Source organism: Monodelphis domestica, chromosome 3 (genome assembly GCF_027887165.1).
Source record: "Monodelphis domestica isolate mMonDom1 chromosome 3, mMonDom1.pri, whole genome shotgun sequence".
Classification (NCBI taxonomy): domain Eukaryota; kingdom Metazoa; phylum Chordata; class Mammalia; order Didelphimorphia; family Didelphidae; genus Monodelphis; species Monodelphis domestica.
In genome coordinates, this window is record NC_077229.1 from 453,037,818 (window position 1) to 453,065,486 (window position 27,669).

Here is a 27,669-nt window from a genome sequence, read left to right on the forward strand (position 1 = left end):
CATGGGGAGGTGGCACTTATACTAAGTCTTGAAGGAAGGCAAGACTTCTATCTAAGAGATATAGGTGAGGAGGAGGAGCAATGAAGGTATAAGGCACATTTAGAGAAAATACATCAAGGTCAGAGATGGAAAACTGAATTTGGGGAACAGTTATAATTTCAGCTTGGCTGAACTAGCAAATTTTAAAGAGGAATAGCATGAAAAAACTTTAAATTTTTTTAGCTCCATTTTATTCCAATAACAGATTTATACATAAGTTTACCAAAGTTACATAATTCATATTGTCTCCCTTCCCCCTCCCAGAACTGACAGGTAATTCGATCTGGATTATACATGTATTATCACTCAAAACATTTCCCCATATTATTCATTTTTGTAAGAGAATCACCTTATAAAACCAAAACCCTAAATCATATAACCAAATAAGCAAGTAATAAATCATGTTCTCATCTGCATTTCTACTCCAACAGTTTTTTCTCTGGAGGCAGATGGCATTCTTTTTCATAAATCCCTCAGAATTGTCCTGAATCATTCCATTGCTATTAGTAACAGAGTTTATCATATTTGATCATCCCATAATATTTCAGTTGCTATTGTAAGAATTGGAATAATATATTTCTACCCAGATCTATATTTTATAAAGTTTATTAGAAAGGGTAGACAATTATTCCTCTAAATAACCTGACCACATGGTGCCTAGCCTGCAAGTCCCTTCCTCCTTCCCTTCACCTACCTGCTCTGTTCTCTACTTCTTCCTCCTTCATTCTCTTCTCCCCTTTCCTTCCCCTCAAGCCCAAAGCCTTGACTTTTATTGATGTACAACAGGTACACAGATGCAAAACCTGGCACAGCTGTGTTATGTCAGGAATGTTTGATGGACAGGTCAAGCTATTCAGGAGGGGATGAACTTCCTTGACACACTATGAATAATGTTCTTCTGGTTCTACTTATTTCACTCTGCATCAGTTAATGTAGGTCTTTCTAGTTCTTTCTGAAATCATCCTGTTCATCATTTCTTATAGCATAATAGTCTTCTATCACTATCATTTAACACAATTTGTTCATCCATTCCCCAAATGAGGGACATCTCTTTAGTTTCCAATGCTTTGCCACCACAAAAAAAATATAGCTATAAATGTTTTTGTACAAAAAAATCTTTCCCATTTTTAAAAATCTTTTTGGGATACAGACCTAGTAGTAGTATTGCTGGATCAAAAGGTATCTTTTAAAGCCCTCTGGGCTTAATTTCAAATTGTCTTCCAGAATGATTGGGTCAATTCACAACTCAACAAGCAATGAGTTAGTGTCCCAATTTTATCACATCCTCTACAACATTTATTTTCCTTTACTGTCATATTGGCCAATCTGCTAGGTGGTAACTCATATTTGTTTAATTTGCATTTCTCCAATCAAGAGGGATTTAGAACATTTTTTCATATGATTATTGATTTATATATTTGAGAAATCAGACATTTATCCAAGAAATTTGTTATAAATGTTTTCCCAATTTGTTGATTCCCTTCTAATCTTGATTATAGTGGTTTTGTTTGTACAAATTTTTTGAAATTTAACATAAAAATATTCATTTTACAGCTCGTAATGTACTCTATCTCTTGTTTTGTATAATTGAAAATCTGTTACCCTAAAAAAAAGAACTACATTTCCCAGGAGCCCACTGACTTCCTGACATTATGTACTTCCTGTAGATAGGGGATATTAGGCGGGGCTGTGGAAAGTCCCACTTCTTTACTTCCTGTCCCGAGCTTGGTGGTGGTTAGGCAGGTGTTTGAACTGGCTGATCAGACATGGGCACATAGTCCATAGTCTTTATTTTGTATCTTTTTTATTCCTTGATTTGTAATGATCATTAATAAACCTCTGTAAAATAAAATATTTTTATTATTAGAGATTAATTTTTTTAATTTTCACAAAATCTAGTTCCCTTAGTTGTTAAGGCAGCCTCTGTTTATAATCCTTATATTTAACCTTTATAATAGAAAATAAGTACCACATGCCCATGAATGATCAGCCAGTTCAAACACTTGTAGTCAATACAATATATCCAAAAAATGCTTCTATTGAAGTTTTAAGGCAGGAACAGGTATACTTTCATAAATGATATTATATAGCACACCAACTAATAGTTATTCTTTTGACTGAAATTTACACAGAATAAAAAAAATCTTACAACTATTTTCTGATTACACAAAAGCCTTTGATTTGGCAGAATATATTAAAAACGGAAAGATTCTACTCTAAAAATATATAACTCATAATATCTGCCACATGTGATTTCTTGAAAGATATAACAATAGAAATAACTTCTTTTGACAACCCCATTCTTATTAATATTAGGAGGCATAAAATAGGGAGACACAGGCTTGTCAAAAATTCCCTATAGACTGTAAAGTCTTTTAGATGCTCTTGCTAATGACAATGTACTAAGTAATCTAGTTCTAAAAGACTATAGTCTCTTTAATGAGATTCTTAACTCAAAAGTATTAAAAAAGAGTTAATTATGCAAAAATTAAAAAAAACTGAATGGATGAAGAATGCATATTTTGCAGATTATTATATCCCATTTGATGGACAAATAAAATTGATGCAGTCTACTTCATGCTCACTATATCCATTGTTTCTTACAATGATCCTAAGTTTTATTTCTTTAAAGAAAGTGAAATTTCATGATTTATAGCCAGATAATGAAGTTACATAGTATCACTGAATCAATACTCATATTAAAAAGTGCACCTTTGTTCTCAACAAACTTGGAGACATGATATTTTATTATTCACTTAAATATTTTGAAAAGGAAAAATCACTGCAAGTGGGCAATGAACTGGACCCAGGAGTAAATAGGTGGAGAGACTATTGAATTACATATGTGAAAGTCTTCAGTATTTGTAATGCTTCCAAGTCTACCTGGAACAAAGGCCCATTTTTTAAAATATGAGTATTCCTCTAATAATGTTATGTGACTATATTATGTGTCTACATATCATGAAATAACTTTTTTTTTTAAAGAAATACAATTGGAGGTCATTTAAGAAGCAATGGAGCAGACATATTGGGAATGGGATGAATTGGGAATGAAGTTAGGCTTTATCATATTACCAATAAAGACTTGAACAAACTGTGTAAAATATATCATCAGAGACAAATGTATGACTGGAAAGAGATGGGCTATTCATATAGGGAGAGTGAGGATTTTTGTTTTATTCATAAGGTTAATTGTTTTAGAGTTTAGAGCACATCAGAGTTCCACTAGTTCTATCCTCTCATTTTACACAGAAGAGGTCCAGAGAGGTTAAGTGCTTTTTCCAGGGTCATACAGGTAGCAAGAACCAGAACCAGAATGTGTACTCAGTCCTTTTAAGTCTAAATTAAGTCTCTTTCCAATGTATTATGATGAATTTAGCATCCAGGTCAATTCAACAAATGTTTACTAAACACCAATGTGTGGCAGGTATTGTGCTGGGCATTGGGAATACAAGACAAAAACAAAATAGTCCTTTCCCTCAATGAACTTACATTCTGCTGGGGAGAAGAGAAAGGAATCACATGTGCACAGGTAGATGAATTCAAAATAAATATGAAGTAATTTTGAGGATAGTGGTAGGGCACCACTGATATTTGGGCTAGTCAGAAGAGACCACTTTAGGAGCCTTGAAGAAGCTAGGATTATAAGAAGCAAAGTGGGGAAGGAAAGTGTTCTAAATTGGAAGGATATTTTTTGCAAAGCTCAGAGGTGGGCAGATAGAATGTCATAGATGGAGAAACAGGCTAATTTGACTCAATGTACTTTGTAACTACTTCTCTGCAAGGTTTCAAGTCCAAAGGTCAAGATGCCCCTCTCAAGATAAATTCATCATTTCTAAATTTACTACCAGGCTGATAATTTAAGCCCTGACTGATATTACCTCCTTCAGCCTACTCTCTCCTCAAATTGGATGGCAGGAGGTAAAGTGTAAAATTCCTTCCTTTATGGAGAGGGCAGAACTGTGCTTTTTGGCTCAACTTTGCATCTGCTGTTTGTCTGGTTTCAAGATCCAGGAACAAGAACCAAGCAGAATAGTCCTTGCCTCCTTTTGTGTTCTCTCTTCCCTTTTAGATTGTAAATGCTTTGAGGGAGGGTACTGTTTTACTTTTTATTATTGTATCCCCAGAACTTAAAACAGTGCCTGACACATAGTTGGTGCTTAAAAATGCTGATTGGATTGAAATATATAATGTGTGAGGGGAAAGAAAGCATGGTCAGTCTGGAAAAATAGTTTGGAGCTTGGCTGGTTTTAGATAAAAAAATCAGTTTGTATTTTATCCTGAAAGCTGTATTAATCCACTAAAGCTTCTTGAGCAGAGGAATGGCACAATCAGACCTATGCTTTATAAATTTCAAATTTCAAAACTGTGTAGAGACCGAACTAGAAAGTTGAGAGTCTGATGACCGAGAGAACAATTAAGAGGTTATTGTTAAAGTCCAGTCAAGACATTATGAGAACATGAATTAGAACCCAGATAATACATGTGGAGAGAAAGGATTGGATGCAAGAAATGTTATGAAGAATGAATTGATTAGATTTATCAACAAAGATATGAGGGTTGAGGGGAAAATGAAGAGTCAAGATAATGGAGACACAAAAGGCAAAAGGAAAGCAATGTCCCTGCCCTCAAAAAACTTACATTCTATTGGGAAGAAGAACAATTTATGCACATATAAGCAAATATAAAATAAATACAAAATAAGTTTGGGAGTTGGGGTGGGGTGCAGCTGAGCTTGTGAACCTGGCTGCATTTCACAGAAGAGAAGAGGAGTCAGGTTAATGGAAAGAATAATTCTGTTTTTGATGTGTTGGTGATAAATGGACTTAAGATACCTACAGGAGGCAATATCTAGCAGTGAGATAGTGATGTAGTACCAGAGGTTAGGAAAGAGATGGAGGAGAGATGTCAATTTGGAATTTATCTACAATAATCATTGAGCCCATGGGAGATGATTAAATCACCAAAGGAGCATAGAGGATCCAAACCTGATCTATGGCATGCATCCACACATAATTGATAACAGTCTTGATTTGTCCCATAGCAAAGGAGGTAAGAAGCTGAGAAGAAACTTGAACCTCCGTTTTAAAACTCAAAATCCAGAGCTCTTTTTGCTAAATCATACTGGCTCTTTACTTTGATCAATCAATATTCCATTCTTTAATGTATTTCCCCAGTTATTTAAAAGCTTTTGCAACTGTTTCCTGATATGTAAAATGAGGGGGGCTGAAGAAGAAATGGTCTGTTAAATCCTTTCCAGCTCCAGATGCAGCGGAAAGGACACTGGATTTATTTTCAGGGGACCAAGATTAATCAAATCCTAAATCTGCCTCTATTTTCCTAACCTTGAACAAGTTGCTTCACTTGTCTGGATTTCACTTTTCTCATCAGTAAAACGAAGGAATTAGATTAATTTATGGGTTTTTAATCTAGGGTCCATAAACTCTTTAAAATATATTTTTCTAACTGAATTTCAATAGAATTATTTCTTGATGAAAACATATAATTTATGAATTTAAAAACTTTGAGAAGGGGTCCATAGATTTCACTAGATTAATAAAAGGGATTAAAAAAAAAAAGGTTAAGAGCACTTGGACTAGATGACCATTGGGTTTGCTTTCAGTCCTAAATCCATCCTATGAACTATGCATTGCAAGACAGATATCAAGCAGTCATGGATGACAAATGGTTATTTGAAAACTTAAAAGGTATAAAATAAAAGGTAATCGAAAAAACTCTCGTCAAAAAGCTGGTGGGAAGAAGGCAATTAATCTTATTCCTAACTGCATTTTAAGTGGTAGTATTTTAAAAAGTTAATATTTAACTCCTATTAAAAAGAAAGGAGAAGCAAGGTAGACTGTCTTTCTTAGAAGACTTTTCTGCTCCAAAAATCCCGCGCGGGGAAGAACAAAGTTAAGAAAAAAATTTATTGGTTCCGCTTATGAATACGTCACGACGTCGGTCTAATTCTTGCATTGCGCTCCTGACGCAGGTCGCGTTCACAATTTATCGTTTCGATTGGTTGGTGTGTTTCCTGGCGTCTACGTGCAAGCTCGGCCAATCGCTGGCCACGGAACTCCGCTCTCTCCTTCAACGCAATATGGCGGCCTTCATCCAGAGAAAGTTGCTGCCCTGCGGCCGGGCCCTATGGCTGCACACCGCGGCCGAAGTCGCCCCTTCCGAGACCTCGGTGGCGCGATACCCACCTGTGGTAGCCTCGCTGACTGCAAAGAGCAAGGCGGCCCGGCAGCGTCGAGTGGATCGGTGGCATCAGCTGGTTCACAATGCAACCTCGGTGCAAGTGAAGCTGCGCGTGCTCACAAAGCTGCAGCGCATGAAGTATGTTGTGTACCCTCAGACCTTCGCTCTCCACGCCGACCGCTGGTATCAGAGCTTCACCAAGACCGTTTATCTGAGCGGCCTGCCCCTTCCCCGGCCCCCTGGCCCCGGCGAGCCCGGCGGCCCGCCTGATCTGGCTCTGCTTCGCTCGGCTGTTTGCGACTGCCTCCTGCAGGAGCACTTCTACCTGAAGCGCAAGAACCGCGCCCCGATTTTGGAGCAGCAGGAGTTCTTGGCATCGCCCTTTCTCCATCAGCTCGTGACCTCCTTGACTGGGCTGCTGAGCCCCTACAACCCGAGTCTTGCCGCCGCCGCCCTCGGTGAGTGTCCGAGACCGGGCCCTCTCCTGGAGGACCCGGAGGCACACCAGCCCGGGTCTACCCTTCTTACTCCCAGGATCTCTTCCTCCTGCCCCCTTTCAGCCCAAATTGGGAAGACCTTTAGAGTTCTTCACCTGAAAATGAAGAAATTGATTTTTAAGTCGTACACACACCGAGGGTAGCCTAAGGAATCACTATCAGTGAAGTTTGACTGCAAATCACCATTTTACCAACAAAAGGTCCACTACCCATAGAACTAAGTGAGGATATTTAATAATATTAATATAATAGCTAACCTTTAGAAATAGTTTTAAAGATGTCCTAAGCGACCCACCAAATCGCTCTAGGGAGAAGATGTTATCATTTTATAGACAGGTATAGAGGGTAACAAGTATTTGTGTGGGGTAGAGATCTGGAAGATTTGAACTTCTGACTCAAACAAAGCCTAGCTGTATCACACCCAGCTGGTGGTTTTGCCATTCAGACACATCTCAGGGTGCAGGTGTTAAGGGCCAAAACCTTAACCCTTAGAAGCAAAATGACCTTGGACAAATAATATTAATTATAAGAATAGCATTCATAAACTGGTCGCAGGTTTGCAAAACACTTTTTAAGTAGATGTTGCAGTGGATAGAGTTCCAGACTCGGAGTCAAGGTCTAAATTAAAATCACTTGTTACCTGTGGGACCCTCGGGATCCCAATGTAAGTATCAACTAATATAATTTTAAAATATTTAGCACAATGTCTATATAGTGCGTTATATCTGTAAGCACTGTATAAATGTTAATTATTACAATTGTCATTTATCCCCATTTTGCGCATGAAGAAACTGAGGCAAACAGATGCCATGACTTTCTCCAGCCAGCTTCACAGAGCTTGGAATTTAATGAAGCTAGATTTAAACTCAGGTTTTCCTGTCAAGTTACTTTACCTGTTGACCTCAGTTTTCTTCAGCCAAATGAATCAATTGGTTTCCATGGAATCTAAAGCCTATCTAACAACCATTTTGTGATTATTTGGTAAAATGGAATCACTGTCCTAGATGAGAGTAGGCAGAAGATTTAGTTCTAAAGGTATTGAAAACAAATCACTTGTAAACCTACATTAAAATAAACTCATTTTAGGCCAGCTAATAACTAGCTAAATTGATCATAGACATTTCAGTTCTGATTGGCATTTGATCAACATGCAAACTCTTGTGGTATAACCCTTACAAAAGTTACATCATAAGCAAATTAGATATCCTCGGCAAGCTTGTAATTCTGTAAGGGGTGGAAAAAAGATGAGATAGAGAAATATGGAGTGTTAGACAATATGAAAAGTGCAGGAAAGATAGAAAACAGTGCTATGGGAGTCACAGGCAAACAGACCTTGAAAGGAAGATTACCTGTAAACCAAGCAGTTATAGAATTTGGAACTCAGAATTTTAAAGGAAAGGAATAATGTAAAAAATTAATACATTTTTAAATTTTATTTTAAAAAGGAGCTCTAACAACCAAGTAATTTGATGGGGTTATGTGCCAAGGAACCAGAAACACATGAAATATAAAAAGCTTTAAAATGCCTGTGTTTTATAAAGGTAAAGCAGAGAGGTCATGGACAGATACATTGGGTTTTTTTTTTTTTAAAGTAATGCTATAATAAGATTGGTCTTTATTCAAAGGAAACCTGCCCCAGCCCAAAGTAGCAAGTATTTTATAAATTTCTGCATATGATTCCTATTAAATATTTAAATTGTTGGTCTCATCTTCATTTCAAAGATAAGAAAACATCGATTTAATTTTTTTCAAAATGAGAATTCACATAAATAGCATTCATTAAATAATTTGGTACAAGATAAGGGAACAGACTTGGAGCTGGATATCTTTTCAATAATGCATCAGACTGGAAATTAATGCTCTTAAAATATTAATAGAAAAATAAACTAAATAGTTATACTAGATCATATTCCTTTTCAACTCAAAAGTACAGTAATTCCTATGCAGCACATCATTATACTGTGGTGGATACAAAACTAATGACAAGCTTTTTTACATTGCTTGCCTCATACCCACTGTTCACAGTGGTCCCCTCTATCCACAAGCACTTTACCATTGTGGACCTTGCAGCTAATGTATCCCTGATGTCTTGATCTCATACATTTCTATCTGCAGCTACTGTTTCCTTTTCTACCCTCTCTTCTATTCCTTCATTTCTGCCTTTTTGTATCTCTAGTTTTTGTTCCTGTCACACAAACCTAGGTAGACCCCATCTGCTTTCTGTGGCCCTCTGCTGGTATTCCCAGGTGTTGCTGGAAAAAAAATCACAGAATTCCAGTTTTCATCCATTATAAATTTAACCTTATAAATACAACCTTACCTGCACCCTCTTTGTGACTCAACAGTCTTAATACATAACCTATTGGTGTTCTTAGAAAACTAAGGCAGGACATCAGTTCTTTAGTTCACCATTTGTGTCTCTTGTCTTTTTCTTTCATTTCTAGTCCCTTTTTCTAACAAACATTCTCTTGATTCTTTAATCTCTTTTTTTTCATTGACAGGTCATTCATATATTTAAAAGCAAACAAACAAATTTGTTTAGTTAAGGAAAGTTACTCTCTTTTCATTTTCAATTTTCTTACAAAGGAACAACTCAGTTCCTTTAGTTGAATATTGAATATCTATAATTTGCACTTTTTTTTTTTTTGGTATGTCCACTCATTCATTATCCCCTTGTGATCTGTTTTCTATTTCTATTACAGTATTGGAATGGTCCTTTCAAAGATCACAACTGACTTCCTGATTGGAAAGTCTAATAACCTTTTTCCAGTCATACTTGGAATTTTCTGCCACTTTTAGCTATTGTCCACCCATTTCTCCTTAAAATTTTCTATTTTCTTGACTTTGGGGACCCTTTTGGTTCTTCTTTTTAATTCAAAGCCACATTCCCTCTTTCTCCTTTTCCCCTCATTGTAGATGTCCACTAAGGCTCATTCTTTAATTCTTCCATCTTTCCTGACAGTCTCACCAGATACTTTCACCCAACAAACATTCCTTCAACATATGTTATTAGGTAGTGTACACACAAATTTAAATTCAAACCATCCCTTTTCTTAAAGAGCTTATATTCTTCATGGGTGTGGGGTTGGTATTCCCATATAAAGTATAATGCCAGGTACTGGTGATGTGGTACAGATGAAATAGGGAAGAAAAGAGGTGAAACAATACTTATTCATTTGGTACATCTGGGAAAGATATGAGTAATAGCATCAACTTGAGCGCTGAAAACAAAATCTTTCTCCAAGGCAGAGAAGATGGTGGAATACATTCCAAGTATTACTGCTAGCATGGTCAAATGCACAAATATACATAATAATCAAAACCTAGTGAGAGTAGATGAGATTTCATGAGAAAAGAAAAGAATTAGTGTAGAAAGCCCAGGTCAGAGCCTTGGAAGAACCCAAATTTGTGAAACCAGAAGAAGTGCTGTTGAAGACAAGGAGGATATAATGAAAAAGCCAGGGGATGAACGATTAAAAAATAAAGAAATGGTCCATTTTTAGAAACAAAAGTGAAGAAAGAGATTGAAGATTCAAGAAAGCAAAAACTTAAGAGAACTAAATCCCAGAGCAAATTGAAGGGTATAGGATCAAGAACATAAGAAAGACAAATTTTACCCTAAGCCTGGTAAAGAGTAACTATAATAATAAAAAAAAATCACATTTATATAGAACCTCCAAGTTACTTTCCATGACAGCCTTATAAGGCAAGTAGATATTCACAGTTTACAGATGAGGAAGTTGGTATTCAAATTTGAGTTGCTTTGCTTTTCACTAAGAATCTTCTTTTATAACCGTTTATTTAAATGAGGATGAAGTAAATCACTAGCCTCAAATCTAATTATTTCAAAACTGAAAAATATTGTTAAAATAATTAATTTTGGAATTAGGATGTTTGGATTGCTTCAAGCATTTAACGTTAAAATCTGTGATCTGTGGTGTAATGTAAAAACCAAAACAATTAAGTTCACTGAATGAAAACATCTTTTTTGTCAGATTTTAAACGTCCAGTTCATTTTTATTGGTGGCGTGGTGAAGAAATAATTCCAAAAGGTCACCGTCGAGGTAGAGTTGATGCATTAAGATATCAGATTGATGATAAACCACATAACCAGATTCGTATAATGAAACAACTTTCAGAGGTAAGAATTTTTCTTTAAATATGATCTTTATTCCTTTAGATTATGTTCTTTATGAGGACTGCATTACTATGGGGGAAGAAAACCTAAAAGTAAATAATTTACCCAGCTATATAATAATTGCAAATTAGGATTATGAATCTATCTGATATTCTGTTCAATTTACAATATTCCATATAGAATTCATTATATTAACATATGTTTACCTTAAATAGCATCTGAATCAAAGTAAAGTTATTGGCTAACTTTCCTTTTAGTAATATAATTATCTTTGATAGAGTTTTATAGTTATAATTTTAAACTGAGAGAAAATCCTTCTATCTGAAGCAATTTATTTCCACACATCTTTAAATTGGGCTTCATATTATATTTGCCTTTCTGAGGAAAAACAAGTAAACTTGCAAACTTGCCTTTGCTCCTATATGTGACTAAAATGAGTTATTTCAAGTTGCTTTTCAAAAACCTTACTTTATACATCTTTTTTTTAGTGATTAACATGTTCGTTTGAATGTTAATTGTAATAAAATTTAAAAAATGAAAAAAATAATATTTGACTTTCTTCCTTAAGTTTGTGCCATTGGATTACTCTGTTCCAATAGAAATTCCTGTACTGAATTGTAAACCAGACAAACTTCCATTATTCAAGCGACAATATGAAAATAACATATTTATAGGTGAGTTTATCTTTTAGAAGTGATGTAACTGTGTGTTTAAAGTTCTGTGTGTGTGTGTGTGTGTGTGTGTGTGTGAGAGAGAGAGAGAGAGAGAAGAAGGAGGGAGGGAGGAGGAAGGGAGAGAGAGAAATTGTTGAAGGCCAAAAGTTTTATTCTAAGTACTATGTCATGAAATCATGCAGACATTCTACAAGAATTGTAGTTCTTACAAAGACATTCCTGAGACATTATTGCAAGTTTGGTTCCAGACCACCCCAATAAAGTGATTATCATAATAAAGCAATTCATATGAATTTTGTGGTTTCCCAGTGCATATAAAAGTCTTGGTGTAATGCATTCCAAGTGTGAGTGCTATCCTATGTATCTATTAAGTGTATAATATTACATCTAAAAACCAGTGTATGTGTCTTAATTCAGAAATACTTTATACCTAAAAATTCCTAATTTTCATCTGAGCTTTCATTGAATTATAATTTATTTTGCTGGTGGAAGGTCTTGCCCCTGTTTTGATGACCAGGGTGATGGTTGCTGAAGATTGAGAATAGCTGTGGCAATTTCTGACATCAGTGAAGTTTGCCACTTTGACTCTTCCTTTCGTGAAGATTTCTCTCGCATGCAGTAGTGTATGATAAAACAATGCTGTTTTACCGACAATTTTGGACTTCTTTCAAGATTAGAATTATTCTTCTAAAATCCAGGTGCTGCTTTATCAGCTAAGTTTATACAGTAATCTTCCATATTGTGTCTCAGGTAATAGGAAGGCTAAGGAAGAGAGATGGAGGAGTGGCTAGTTGGTGGAGCAGTCAAAACATGCAGCATTTATTCATTAAGTTTACCATGTTACATGGGTGTAGTTTGTGACACCCCAAAATAGTTACAAAAGCACTGATCACACAGCATCATAACAGATAGAATAATAATGAAAAATTTGGAAATACTGTGAGAATTACCAATTTGTGGCAAAGTGACATTATGTAAACACATGCTATTGGAAAAATGGCATCAATAGACTTGCTTGACTCCTTATTCCCCAAACCATTGCATTGTGTACACTTGTCCCAGTGCAATGTGCAAACATTGTCCTTTGTTGGATATTTTAAGTGGCTATAAAATAAATTGGCCTTGGGCCCCAGGGATGGAGTGCTGTGCTCCCCCTCCCCTTACCCTAGACAGGGGAGCGAGGAACTCACCCATTGGACTGCTGGGTTGAGGGACTGGTGATGAGAGGTGTGTGTGGAAAGGGGAAAGGGACTGGCCCAAGCTCTGCTCCTCTCTAGCTCTTCTGCCACCAATCCACCCACCTTACTCCCTGTGAGCTCCCAATTGGGCTGGACAGAGGGGCGGGAGATGTAAAAAAATGTCCTCAGACTTGGTGGAGAGGGGAGCAGCTCCATTCAAGTCCCTCTGATTTTCTAGGAATGAACTGGGAGGGGGGTGGGTAAGGGTGGCCCGCATGCCCACAGAGGGCACTCTGTGCCATCTTTGCCACCCATGCCATAGGTTTACCATCACTGACCTAGTCCAACTCTTAGTTTTTACAGATAAAGAAACTGAATTGATTTCTCTTGTCAACTAACCAGAAAACCCAAATTAGAGCCAATAACCAAATCTCTTGATTCTTGGTTGACCATTCTACAGTTCTGCCTTTCAGATCAGTTGCTCTTTACCATTGCAGTATGAGGTCACCATTTCATAAATATTGACATTTATAATCATTCCTACTTTCAGAGCATTTTGATTAAAAAAAGTTCTTTCAGTATATTAGGGTTGTTTAATCTTTAGGATCTCTTTTTAAATTGGTGATAATTCTCCCCTCTTAAATATACTATCTGATAGTTTCTTTACTGATGACTTAGTCTTGTCCTTTTGTTAATAAAATCAGAATGCAGAAGAAAATAATGCTAGGAGAAATTAGAGCCCCTCATATTAATTGACTAACCAGTAGTAAATTTGAAGAATTTTAACATCTTATTCCAGTTCTCTTATTTGGCATTATTTATTGTTTTAAGTTTTTTCATTGTTGTTAACACGTGATTTTGGGCTCATGTTTAGAAACTCATTTTTGAAAAGGGGTGTTTTGTGTACTGAGCACTTCGCTTGTAGAAAAGAAAGGTAGACAATATAAAATTAATTTACAAATGGATGGTAAAGTAATACATAATAGAAGTACTCATCTTATGTTTTGTCTCTTTTTTGCTTTTCAATTCAGGAACAAAATTAGCAGATCCATATTGTTATGGCCACACTCAATTCCATTTATTACCTGACAAACTGAAAAGGGAGAGACTCTTGAAAGATAATCGTGCTGATCAAATAGAAGTTGGTTATCGAGCCAATGCTATTGCAAGTCTTTTTGCTTGGACTGGAGCACAGGCTATGTATCAAGGTAAGGCTGATTTTATAGTTTGATAAATGCTTGAATTATGTCCTTGACATTTTAAGAATTGAGTCATTTAATGGGACTTAGTTTCTTCGGAAAGAGGATGGCTGATTCTTAACACTTAGAAAAATTAGAAACATAACCTTTGATTGTTTAAGAAAAAATAATTAGTTTTTGTGTTAGGATGCCTGGAGGTCCTATAGTAATGTTGTAATGATTTCCACTTTTACAGTAAGAACTCAGAGTGTCTTCTCTTTTTGTGCTGGTTTTGATGTAGTTTGTACTCTGGGCTTGAGTTAATCATAATAAACTTTTATTTGCGTAATGTCTAATATAAATAAACTTGTAGATAAATAACCCCTATTTTTGCAGGAATGAAGGTCAAGTTTCATGAGACTGAAGTTTATTGGTAGCCCATATCCTTTCTTCCCCTGAATCATATGCTAAGCTGTGTTACAAGAAGTGAAAGCATGATGCAGTATACAGCAAACATATCCCAGTGGGATATTGAAGACTAGTATAGCTGTCCCAGGATAAGAGGCAAAGGGTAACAGAAACTGTAATGATTCTTCATATTTCCACACTAGTGGTGAACTTTCATGTCTGAAATGTCTGTGTTATAATTTGGATTCAGATCCTCTATACTTGGAAAAAAAAAGAAAGAAAGAAAGTCCTGCTTCTAATATATAATCAATAAAGTTTCACTTTTGATCTATGGTTTGGGAGGTGATTGTAGTGTCAAAGTTGTATCAAGATTATGTGTAGCTTGGCTAGGACAACTTTTCACAATTTAGGAAAATGCCTGGGAGATAAAATGTTTCTCAGAGTTAGTAACCTCTGCAGAATTACCTTTTCCAAAGAACTGATGAATGGAACAGTCAACAAAGTCAAAACCAAATGAAATCCTATTGAGATTTTTAAGAAGCTAAAAAATCAGAGTAGGCTTACTAAAAAACGTTCAACTTTCAATCTTTTAGCAAGCAAGCAAGCATGGAGGTTACATTGTCTGACATAAAAATTTCTTATATTTACTTGAAATTTACTTCATGATTTATTTTTAAATTATATATGTATATGTATATATACACACAAAATTTATTATATGTGTATATATACATGATGAGAACTCACTACTGACTGATCTAGGCCATATCTACTCCTCCCCTCAGTTTTCTCACGTAGACCTTCTATTAAAACTCAAGTTCAGATGTGCTCTGAATCAAGGAATTTGACCAGATGGACTTTTTGATATTGTGACCAACATATTTGTGTGGAAACGTATAATGAAGTATAAGGCAGGACTGTTGGTAGAGAGACAGAATTTTCAATGAGAATATAATTATAAAGGAGTAAAGGAGAGATCTATCCCTGGGTTTTGCCAATGACAAAATGTTAAGGTAATGAAGATGCTATTTAGATGTTGGAAAAAAGCATAAGTATAAGACAAAGTCCCAGAAATTATAGCGGGGGCTTCTTGATGTGATGAAGTTAAATAAATCAAATGCAAGGACGAGGCAATTTAGATTGCCCAAGAAGACAAGTTGAATATTTTCTAGAGATAGTTTCAGTAGAGTGATGAAGATGTAGAATGATGTGGCAAAGATCAGAAACATATAGCACTCATTTCCAGATGAATGGAAAGAAAGGGAAGATGGTTGGGAGATGGGGATCAAGTGATGATTTAGGAAAGCATGGAGAAGTTAGGACATTCTTATGGTATAAGTAATGATAGCAAAGATTGCAGTTGATGCTTTGAAGGAAAAGGTCTGAAAATTTGTGTACTAATACTGGCTTTTGAACTTTGAACTTGAAAAAGTTACATTCCTCAGGTGTTGGTTTCCTTATTAAAAAAGGAATTTAGTTCCATTATGGAAAATAGTTAGAAAAAGGTGAAGATACAGTGGTATGACGTAGAGAAATAGGAATGGGAAATACTTGTAAGAATTTGAGTTTTTTTGTAAAATGATGTCTTTGTGTTTCATCTCCTCTAATATTACATTAAACTTTTTTTTTTAAACTTATGTAACTTAAGTTTTACTTCTTTTCTACAGGATTCTGGAGTGAAGCTGATGTTACTCGACCATTTGTCTCACAGGGTGTAGTCACAGATGGAAAATATTTTGCCTTCTTTTGTTATCAGTTAAATACCCTGGCACTTACTGCACAGGCTGATCAGAATAACCCTCGTAAGAATATATGTTGGGGAACAGAGAGCAAACCTCTCTTTGAAGTTATTGAAGATGGTGAAGTTAAAGGCTTCAATGATGAACTTTTGCTTCAGTTAGTTCAGTTTCTAATGAACAAACCAGAAGAAAACAGATCAGAACCGTTATAGAGACTTTGGGAATATTTAGATTTCATTGAATGTAAAATAAATCAATCATGATTTGTTATAATTATTAATATAAAGACTTCAAATAAATCTTAGAGATATTTCTTACCGTGTTTTAAGCTTTTCTTGTGTTGCTTCAAATAATGTTTTTGAAAATTTTTAATTGAATATACTAATAATTGTGATTTTTATCAGGGAAATTCTATTCACTAAAACCAATTAGACCTTCGTTTCTTAGTTAATAACTTTATTTGACCTCAGCAGCTCAAATCACCTTGTAACAAATTTTCTTGTGTTGTACTTCTCTAGACTTTACTAGACTTCTTTTCCTATCAATTAAAAAAAAACATTTTTTTTTAAACAGTGTTTTCTGTGTTCTAGGAACTGTGCTGAGATCTGGGGATACAAAGAAAATGCAAAAACAAAACTGCCTAAGGAGTTTACATTCATACTACAGAGACCACACATATAAATTAGTATATGTAAGATCAATACAGAGTAGAGTAAAGGAAGCAGGTTGTGAGGGAAAGAATTACAGACATGGGAATGTCCAGGACAAAGGCAGAGACACAAGAAGGAATGTTGTATATAGTAGGCTGGTATGGTTTTATTCCAGAGTTTATGAAAGGAAGCCGAGTGTTAGGTTGAAAAGGTAATAGGACCAGATTTTGAAGTACTTTAAATGCAAAACAAAAGATTTTATATATGATCGATAACTAAAAGAGATTCACTGGAATTTGTCCAGTAAGAGGTATGACATAGTGCGACCTACACTTTAAGAAAATCATTGATAGTTGAGTTGAAGATGTATTGGAGTGGGGAGATATTGGAGGCAAGTACACCAACTGTAAACCTGTTAAAAGAGTCCAGCCAAGAGGTGACAAAGCCTGAGTCAATTGCTCTGTGACTGGAGAGAAGGGGACATATTCAAGAGATTCTGAAGAGAAAGAAATTATAAGATTTGACAACTAATTGATTACATGGAGTAAGAGAAGTTGTGGTTGTCTTGGGTCTTGAACCTGTATGACATAGACAGGTAGTTGGACCCTTTGATACAAAGTAGGAAGTTCAAAAGAGGAGGATTTTGTGTTTGGAACATTTTGAGTTCCCCCAATTAAAGTATGAGTTCTTTGAGATTTGTGTCTTTGCTGTCTCAGCACTTCACCCGGTGCTCACCAAATAGTAAATATTTAAATGCTTTCTCTATTCTCTCATTTTCTCGTTTCCCTCTTTTAGAATATGCTTTAAAAATCTTTGTAGGTTGGTCTTTTTTGCCAGTCCCTATCATTTTTGATTGGTAGTCATAATGTGAAATTGTAAAGAAAAGGACAGGCATGAGCATTCCATATACTGCTACAAATAGATATTGCAGAGTTACATATCTGGATTGATCTAAACTAGGAAACAACTAGGTTATATAAAATCTGGGGAGGAGTCTCAGTACTATTCCTTTTTATAGAGGATAAATATACTGCTGATGCAATCAGAAAGATTTTAGGTGAAGTGCTGAGATGGCTCCACCAAGCATATTTTCCCAAAGTATTCTGCTCTGGTCAGACCACATCTGGAGTACCGTATTCAATTTTGGGTGCCACATTTTAAGAAGGCCTTTGACTCAAGATACCATGTGATAATTTAGAGAAGTGAAAAGCCAGAAAAAGAAAAGACAAGTGAGACATGATAATTTAGCAAGTGTCTAAAGGGCTATTAAGTAGAAGAGTTATTTTGCTTGGTTTCCGAGGATAGAACTAAAAGCAATGTATAGAAATTGCCAGAGGTTTGTATATGATACATAGTAGAAGTTCCTAAAAAGATTGTCCAAAATCAGATTGAGCTACCATAGAAGGTAGTCAATGAGGGTCAACTGGTGATTTGGAGGATATTTTTTAAAATTGCTGATTATATTTTACCTCACCTTTTTTGCTGAATATATCCCTTCTTATAGCCAGTAACAATAAATAAATAAGCAAAAGAAAAGCCACCTAACAAACCTAAACAGTTCATCAACTGATGTCTAACAGTATATTAACTTATATTCATAAATTCCCAAATCCAAAAAAAAGGTAGGAGAGCATATTTTCTCATCTGTTATCTGAAACTAAAAGCAGTCATTATAATTAGTTTTGCTTTCTTTTTGTCCTTTTCATTTACATCAAAATCATTTGTGTATATTGTTTTCCTGGGTCCTGCTACTCTGCATCAACACAAGTCCATGTACCTCTGAATTCTTTGTTTCTCTTGGCACAGTAATATTGCATTCATAAATCATGGCTAGTTTAGTCTTCAGACTTTATTTTGACAGATGAGGAAACCAATTAATTTCTTGTTAAGTACCTATTTTGTGGGACCAAAGAAAAGTAGTACCTCTGGTGTAAAGGCTTGCCGAGCCCTTTTCGGGGCTGCTTTCCTCTTTTGGGGTCCACCTGCCACCCAGCTTTCACCTGTGGGTCCAAGAAATTAGTGGACACATGCTAGTAAACCATCTCTGCAGATGGGCTAAACAAGGGTGACAGTAATTGACAGGCCTCACAACCTGTCAAAGGGTTCTCTATCCTAGGCATGTGAAGACCTCTCATTAGGAGGGACAAATGAAAACAATTTATCCTGATGGCCATGAAGGTGGCAGAAGCAGGAATTGTCCGGAGCTTAGAGTCTAGTTAGACATTGAAGAAACAAAGATTATTCAATGCACCCTGAACCATCACCAGTTATCTTGTCTTTTGTTTTGCTACTGGACTTTGTTTTGCTACTTGGACTTTTGCTACTGAGACTCATGGCTTTGTGCAACTTACATCACTTAAATCTAATTTTTACTTGAGTCAAAAGACATCATTTGATGCCATTTTGGACCTTTTTGAGTAGGAAGGACAATCAAGCAACTTATTTTATGCTAGATGCTGGGAAAACAAAAACAAAATCAAAAATCCATTCTGTCAAAGAATTTATATTCTGCTGGAATAGACAAATGATTTGCCTGTAGTTGTAGTTATTAACTGTCAGAACTAGTTCTTCTGATACCATCTACTGCTCTCTATTAAATCTCACTACTGCTTTGAATAGTTACTTAGACTTCTTTAGATATTCAGCTTTTCCTTCTGCCCCAGATTGTTTCTACCCTGGCCTAAATAACTCTTCGTTTCTTAAACTATTCCTTGAATGACAGTTTCTAATCCCCTCATTATTCTGGCCTGCTCTTTCAATATGCTGTAGTTTGTCCATATCGATGGTGACAGCAGTATCCTAACCTTTTCTTCCCTCATGCAAGGTAGGGTAGTTTTTCTCTGTAAAGTGACAGAGCTGAACCCAGGACTTGGCTGCCCCAAGTAGTTAGGTTCAAGCTGTCTCTAAAGGCAGCTTTCCGTAGCTTCTGGCTCTACAGACTCATTGTTTCATAGGTAGGTCTACGGTCTGTTGAGCATTTTTCCTATGATATAACCAAATACATCTATTGTTAACTGATTTTTGAGTCCTTCATTTCATTTCAATAGTGAATTTAAATTGACAGCATACTGGCCTGAGTCAAGTTCATCCTTCACAAAGTCTTTCCTAAAAATGTGATATCCTGAATAGCATTTGTTCTGGAAAACACTATTCTGTTAATGCATTCAAAGATTGTATTAGGTTTGCTGGCTGTCTTGTCATACCACTGTCTCATCATATTTAACTTGTAGTATGTTAAGTTTCCAGGTGTTTTTTTTTGGGGGGGGGGGGAGGAAATCTGTTATTTAAAAAAAATTTTTTTAAATTTTTTTCTGTCTTGACATCTATACTATATATTGGCTCCAAGGCAGAAGAGTGGTAAGGACTAGGCAAGGGGAGTTAAGTGACTTACCCAGGGTCACACACCTGGGAAGTGTCTGAGGTCAGATTTGAACCCAGGACCTCCCATCTCTAGGCATCACTCTCAATCCACCAATCCACCCAGCTGCCCCCAATCTGTTATTTTTTAATGTGATGTGCTTTTATAGCTTCCCCCATCAGATACTTATTCAGTGAATTTTTTTTTACCAGGATTAGGATTTTAAGGACAAGAATAAGATTTTAAGATTAACCAACGTGACAAGAAGTATGGTTGTGCCCTTCACAGTAATTGGGAAGTTTAGAAAGTTGGCAGGTGTGGAGTGGAAATGGGGGGAGTAGAAATCTGAATTTGGTCTTGGACATGATGTTTAAATGCCTCCAGGGCATCCAGTTTGAAATGAATGTCCATGGACAGTTTGTAATGTAATGCTATAGTTCACCAAAGAGATATAGCTCTGGGGATCCTCTGCATAGAGATGGTAATTGAATCTGTGTGTAATAAATAAAAATTAATCTTGGAGACTCTATATTAGATTTATAAGTATTAATAAAGAGAAAGAAAGAGAAAGAAGCTATCACCAGCTTAACTCCTCAAAGTCTCTAGGGTGCTTCTGCTTCATCAGCTCCTAGAAATCCCCCTGGCCCATTTCACAAGTGGGGCGGTGGGCCAGACAAATTAAGGCCAGTCAAGGAGCAGAGTCCTAGAGGCTCAGTTCCCCCTTGTCCTGACTCTTAGATTTCGCCCATGACATTACACCTGTTTGGCTTTTGACTGGACAGTCTGCGTTGTGTATTTTAATGACCAGGCACATAATCATGACAAGCCACCGGGTTGGAGACCGCTCTGCATCCTACCTTCATGGGCATGTGCCAATGATGGATGATACCTTTATGTTAATTTCACACATGTAGGAGCTCTTGAGATCAAATAAAAAAGGCACAGGAAGAAAAGAGGAGAGAGAGAGCAGAGCCTAGGGGGATATCCACAGTCAGTGAACAGGAGGAGCAGAATGACGAGTGGTCAGAGAGAAAGGAGGAAAACTAAGAAAGTAGAGTCATGAAGACCTAGAGGGAAGAGAGAATCCAAAATTGCCTGCAAAAGAGGTTTAAGAACTAGAATCTTACATGTCAATGGACTGGCCTTGTTCCTAAAATTGAATAGGCTTATAGTTTAGAAAAATAAGAAAATAATAAATTGCTGCATATATGAAGTATATTTAAAACATAAAGGTTCATATAGAAATGTAAAATGAAAGTCTGGATTAGAATTAATGCTTCATCTGAATAAGATGGTAAAAATTGCAGTAAGAAATCAGGATAATACCTGTACCAATTAAATCACTTCTTCACAAGCACAAACACATGCCGGTGTTTGTTGAATACAAATGTTAGATGAGTGCAAGTATACATGTTAATGATTTCCCTGTCCAGTTGATGTATTATAATGCTGTTTTTGTGGTTGTTTTTTCTATTTTTCTCAGTGATTTATTTCTGTAAGTTCCTCTATACTCTAGTTCATCAGCTGCCAAAGTGATCTTAAAGTTAGATCTGACTGTTACTTTCCTACTCAAAAAATTCCAATGGTTCCCCATCACTACCAGCATTGGTACTTTGTTTGACATTCAAATCTCCCATAATCTGCTCCTCTCTCCCCTATCTTTCCTTCTTATACCTTATACTTTTTCATTCAGTGACACTGGGTTCCTTGATGTTCCTTGAACAAGATACTTCATCTCTTTGCTCTGGACAGTTTTTTAGAGGTTTTGCAACTGTTAATTCTCATCCAAGATCTTCTTGATACTGTCTGTGCTGTCACACATATCATATTTAGATCAGTAAAGGTCTTGAAGCATACATAAATCTGTTCTCATCTGCAACATTTTTACATGTAGGTTCTAAATCAGAATTAACCACTTAAATTATTCTTGAGAATACTGAATAGCTATCAGGGAATGTCTGATGCTGAGTGAATTTGTTCTGACAACATGATTCTACAAGAGTCTGGGAGAATACTCTCCCTGCAATTTCATGACTTACAAAATACCTCCATTTCTCCAAAATAAATGCAAATGCAGAAGCTTTTTTTTTGACACTAGTCTTTCATGTTCCATTGTGGCACTACTTACTGCAAAAGGCATTGATTTAGAGAGTATTTATTGCTTGACGTTGGAGGGAAAGGACTGGAGAGCTTGATTACCTTTCCAGCACCACCAAGTTCCAATTCATGTTCTCAGAAGATTATGAATTACTTTTCAAATCTTGTCAAACTTATGATTGTTGTTTACTTCCAATAAATTCTTGCTGGGAAAAAATATATCACTAGAAAGAATTTATAAAATATTTGTAAAGATTATGAGGGAGGGAAAGAAACAAACAAACAAAGAAAGAAGCAAAGAAAGAGAAAAAAGAAAAAGAAAAAAAGAGAGGAAAAGAAAATGAAGGGAGAAAATAGAAGGAAGAAAAAAGAAGGAAGGAGGAAAGTAAAGAAAGGAAAGAAAGAAAGAAGGAAGGAAAGAAAGGAAAGGAAGGAAAAAAGAAAGAAATATAGGTAAAGATGGTATTTTCACCTCTATTTCAAATTTAAAGCACAGAATTCACAAGAGACAAGTAAATTTAGAAGTAAAGAGCTGGCTAAGGAGATGGTATCTAAGTAACAAATTTCAATTTATAGAACAAAACTTAGAATATAGGAACAATGGGCTCTTGATCCATGTTGTAACAGTTTGTTCATTTTTTATTTAGTTTTTTCTAAAAAAATAATGAAAGGGTTCATCTCCATTTCAAAATCATTTGTAGAAATATAAAAATAATGTTATTAGTCTATTGTAGAAAAATGTAGGCTTTTAGTAAAACTGTAATACCACTCATATATTATTGCAAGAATATCAGTTGAAGCATTGCAAAGTTAATCTTCTCATTTCCAGGGTGATGACTTCTCAAATGGTCCTTAGTTAAGGTTACCTCTATAGCCATTCTAGACTTCAGTTTTCCCATCTCTTCAGTCATAGTCAGCTTTGAATTGCTTGGGTTGCAAGATTAGAGGCTATGTTGGCCACTATTAACTGAATAGCTTCAATGAATTAATATAAATCTCCTAGATGCAACGGAAACTTCCTGTCTTTCTTTTGGGAACACTGAAATTAACCCACTTAGTTATTTTAAATGTCGTGCTTGAACAATATTCTAATGAAGTCAATATCAGTGAAGGAACTGAAAGAACTTTAGGTTGTCGACCCTTGACAGTGAAAGATAGTAGAAATGGAGGAAGATTTCTAGGATTGGATTGTCCTCATTGGCCAAATTGAATATTTGAATTCTATAAGCACAGTGGCAACAGGATGTATTTAATAAATGCTGAGCATAAAACAACACATTTAGTTTACTTTTCCATTCTAAATACTTTGAACTTTCTAAAATAATGAGTGAAAATATATTTGACTGGAGTCTTATAACTTTGATAAAGAGGGCTTTAAGCTGAAAAAGGAGATCAGCATCTAATAGATTTTTTGCCATTGAGGAGGGGCTATTTTCCCCTCAAAGTCAGAGATGCTATCCCTGGCATTTAAAGGGCCAGGTCTTGAATTACTGATGTTTTGGGGGTGCCTAATGTATAAAAACCAAGTTTCCTGTTCCACTGCCATGAGAGTCAACATACCTTTCAGACCCTTCTAACCAGATGTGTCAATATGGTGACAACATGATTTACACTTTAACTGAACTAGTGTTTTTCCTTGTGAAGTATCTTTCCAGTGCTGTTATTAAATCAATTTATTTTGTGTATTATTAGATAGTTTATGAGCATCTCATTTTATTCCAAACCTGCACCTAAACCCTTGGACCAGTCCGAGTCAGAGCTCAACTAGACCAGAAAGAGGAAAAAAAATGATCATATCAAATGTTATTTTATTGATCAGTGGTTCTTAGTCCAGGATCTAGGAATTGTTTTAATTTGTTTTGTTTGCTATATTTTGATAAATTTGTTGGTGACATAAATTTCTTTTGTAATCCCATGCCTTTTATGCATTTAAAAACTTTTTTTTCTGAGAACATTGATTTCACAAGGCTGCCAAAAGGACACAGAAAAGGTTAAAAACTCATCTTACAGAGCCTATGGTACTACAGAGCTACTACAGGGGAAGAAATATAGTGTCAGGGAGACCAAGTGGTTTAGAAGGGACTATATCTGAGAAAAAAACCACAAGTGAAAAACTGCATCCTAGGTTATACAAAATATGTATAATAAATAGTTAAAACTAGAGATCCTAAAAATCAATGAGATAAATTATTCCTTCTAGGAATTCTCTGAGCCATGGTATAATGGAAAATATCAATGAAATATGCTCCTGAAAGGAACTAAATGAATAAAATTAGGGAGGGGAGGATGGAGTAACATCATATATTAAGAAGGCATAGTAAAGGGGCAGGATGCTGGGTGACTCAGTAAATTGAAAGTCAGGCTTAGAAATGAGAGGTCCTGGGTTTAAATCTGGTCTCAGATACTTTCTAGTTGCATGACCCTGGACAAGTCACTTAACCCCAATTGCCAAGCCATTAACACTCTTTTGCCTTGAAACCAATACTTAGTATTAATTCTAATAAAAAAGGTAAGGTTTTGGATTTTTTTTGTAAAGAAGATATCTTCACATAATTAAACCTGTGAACCCAAGATAGAGAATAATTGGCTGAAAATTAATGGAGAGAGAAAATGAAAAACAAAATTTTCTATGGAGACTGATCATTAGGCTGGAAAAGAAAAGAACAACATGAGAAAATTTAGGAGGGCATGGGAAACCAAAGGAAGTGAGAATATGATCAGATATGAACCAGTTACTCTCAAAAAGTTCAATTCATCAGTCCTTATTTTATATACTTCTGTGTATATAAATATATGCCTCCATGGTTGCACACACACATATGTGTATGTAATCCCATTTATTACTTCCTTTTTATTGGGAACTTTTCTATTGTAATCTTATTAGGTTGACAAGGAAAAGTGAATAGGTTGCCTTTTGGGATCATATGTGGAGATGAAGATAGAGGATAAATTGTTCCATAGAATTATGCTGAATATGGCCCTGAGATGGATGTTAATGTATTCATATTCAAAATTGGGTTATATAGGAAGTTTGATAAATGGACATACACAAAATGGAATGTCTATAGGGGGAAAATTCACTGTAGTGTAACAAAAGAAGGAGAAAATGTTAAGAAATGCAAGTAAATGAGTCCCTGGTACCATATATTTTTTAAACTCTTACCTTCCACCTTAGAATCAATACTAAGTATTGGTTCCAAGGCAGAATTGCTGCAAGGGCTAGGCAATGGGGGTTAAGTGATTTGCCCAGGGTCACATAGCTGGGAAGTATCTGAGGTCAGATTTGAACCTAGGACCTCCCATCTCTAGTCCTGTCTCAGTTGCTCCCTGGTACTACATTTTTGTTTAAAAAGCATGGTACTGAGTCATGTAAGAACTTTGAGGTCATTTATAGAATATTACCCCCTCCCCCAATTTTTTTAATGTCATCTAATCCACCTATCTCATTTTACAAATGAAGATTCAAAGAGTTCAGGGTCACATATTTGGTTGACTTCACTGGATTAAGGGCTGAAAGAGAATTTAGATATAATGTAGTCTAATCCTCTCACTTTATAGAAACATGGTAAGTGACTTATTTTAGATCATATGTAGAAAAATGTCAAAAGCTAGAATAGAGATGAAGTCTCCTGATTCCTTTTACCAATCTATTCTATTTCCTTTTTCTCCACTTCTCATACAATTTTCCCTTGAAATGTGGACACACACATATTCTCTCACAAATTGCCCCGTCCCCATTTTTTTGCAATCAGCCATGCAAGATTAATTCTAGTAAGCAATGGGTCTTTTTTCCATAGCATATATGTTTCATGATCTTTAATTTTTTGAAGGAGTAGACTTCTTACTGTCCTTTTTCTACTTGTTTTTGCATTTTATTCTGTTTCCTTTCAGAAAATCAGAATGAATTTATAGTGAATAGAGAAGTGACCTTCGGATTAAGTTCTGTCTCCAAAACGACTCTATGACCCTTGGCAAAGTCTTTAACCTCTTAGTACTTTTTGGCAGCTTTCTAAGATGTAAATTGCAAAGAAAAATGCTACTTGAATGGGTAAAGGGAGTTTCTTCATCAGGAATTCCCTATATCATTGAAATTCTAGGGTCTAGTACATCCCACTATCAACTTTTTTCATATTTTGAATTTAGCATTATTAAACTTTAGAGGTGGAAGGAACCAAGATATAACATAATCTTAACCCTTTCATTAAAGAATATTAAAATTTGCACAGAGGAAACTGAGAACCAGAGAGCTGGAATGACTTGCCCAAGGAAGCGAAAACTAAAATCAAGGTTTTATATCACTTAGTTCAGTGTTCTAATTTAAAGGATTTTTGACCCACATTTGTTTATAGGCAATTGGTGATTACTTTTTAAAAATAACAACACAACAAACAATATTCTGTTTACAAACACATATTTAAACACACTTTTATGTTATGTATAAAATATTTGTCCAATTGCTAGTGAGTCAATACAGTAATAGAACAGAGTTAAATACATCTTGACTTTTGTCTCTCTAAACAAAATGATGAAATGCAAATAATCTGGTTGTTGAAAGGTGACTCCCAGGTTTTCCTTAGAAAAGTTGATAAAGGAATGGGTGGAGCTAGGTTTATTATTTTTATGGACAACTAGAAGCACAGTTTCATAGAACACAATCATTTCCCTTCACTATGCTTATCACTGACATTAATAATGGAATCACCATGAAAATGGCAACAGTTGGTATACCAACATTTATTGTATAGGATTATTAAATAGAAAAAATGCTTACTTCAACTTATATATAACAACAATATACTCCAAGACACATCAACAAATGCTTTAAATTTCAATAATTTTATGAAGATGGGGACATAGGGGAAAAAGAGAGGTAAAAAAAGTTTAGAGGAAAGGAGAAGTGAATTCCAAATTAGAAGAAAAGAGAGAGCTTAATTCATATTTATAAAAGTTTATTTTTTCATGTTTAGACAGGAAAAATGGCCAAATGAATAAAGAGCTGTGCTTGAAGCCAGGAAGAGTTGGGCTCAAGTCTTTTATCTGACATACATGGATTGTGTGGCTTTGATCTCATTGCTTTAGGACTTTCTCTAAGACTATAACATGCAGAAAAGATGGTGACCTGCTTTGGTAGAGGAACAGTCCTCATCTGGAGGTCCCCTACACAAATAAAAGCATGGATCCTGTCCACTATACCTCAACATTATAAGGCTCTGTCTTTACAACAATCTTGTGACACAGGACTTGTAAGAATTATCCCTTTTTTGTAGATGAGGAAACAGATTCAGAGGGGTTAAGGAAATTTATCAAAGCAAGAATTAGACCAATGTCTCACCTTGCTTCAAATCTATAAGGACTCCTTTTGTTCAATTATAATACCTCTAACTGAATCTATTAAAAGAATTATTGACTTTAAAAATAAAAACAGAGAAAAATAATATTTATTTTTAATATATCTCATAAGCTGCTAACCTTTCTATTCTTTAAATCTGATGGCTCATCTTCCATTTCTCTG

At 35.5% G+C, this 27,669-nt stretch overlaps 1 protein-coding gene across 1 annotated transcript; it reads left to right on the forward strand.

Annotated features, from left to right (window-relative positions):
- Positions 1-6,061: 6,061 nt before the first annotated feature.
- On the forward strand, positions 6,062-16,369 carry MRPS30 (mitochondrial ribosomal protein S30). The gene is made up of 5 exons (XM_056824598.1): positions 6,062-6,698; positions 10,733-10,878; positions 11,444-11,549; positions 13,759-13,935; positions 15,981-16,369. The coding sequence occupies exons 1-5, from the start codon at positions 6,140-6,142 to the stop codon at positions 16,262-16,264; spliced, it is 1,272 nt and encodes a 423-aa protein (XP_056680576.1). The 5' UTR covers positions 6,062-6,139; the 3' UTR covers positions 16,265-16,369.
- Positions 16,370-27,669: the final 11,300 nt, after the last annotated feature.

Excerpts from the sequence above, each read along its gene's own strand:
- MRPS30 (XM_056824598.1), top strand. The coding sequence starts at position 6,140 with ATGGCGGCCTTCATCCAGAGAAAGTTGCTGCCCTGCGGCCGGGCCCTA. Across the intron at positions 6,699-10,732 it reads TCTTGCCGCCGCCGCCCTCG|ATTTTAAACGTCCAGTTCAT; the intron begins GTGAGTGTCCGA and ends CTTTTTTGTCAG. Across the intron at positions 10,879-11,443 it reads TAATGAAACAACTTTCAGAG|TTTGTGCCATTGGATTACTC; the intron begins GTAAGAATTTTT and ends TTCTTCCTTAAG.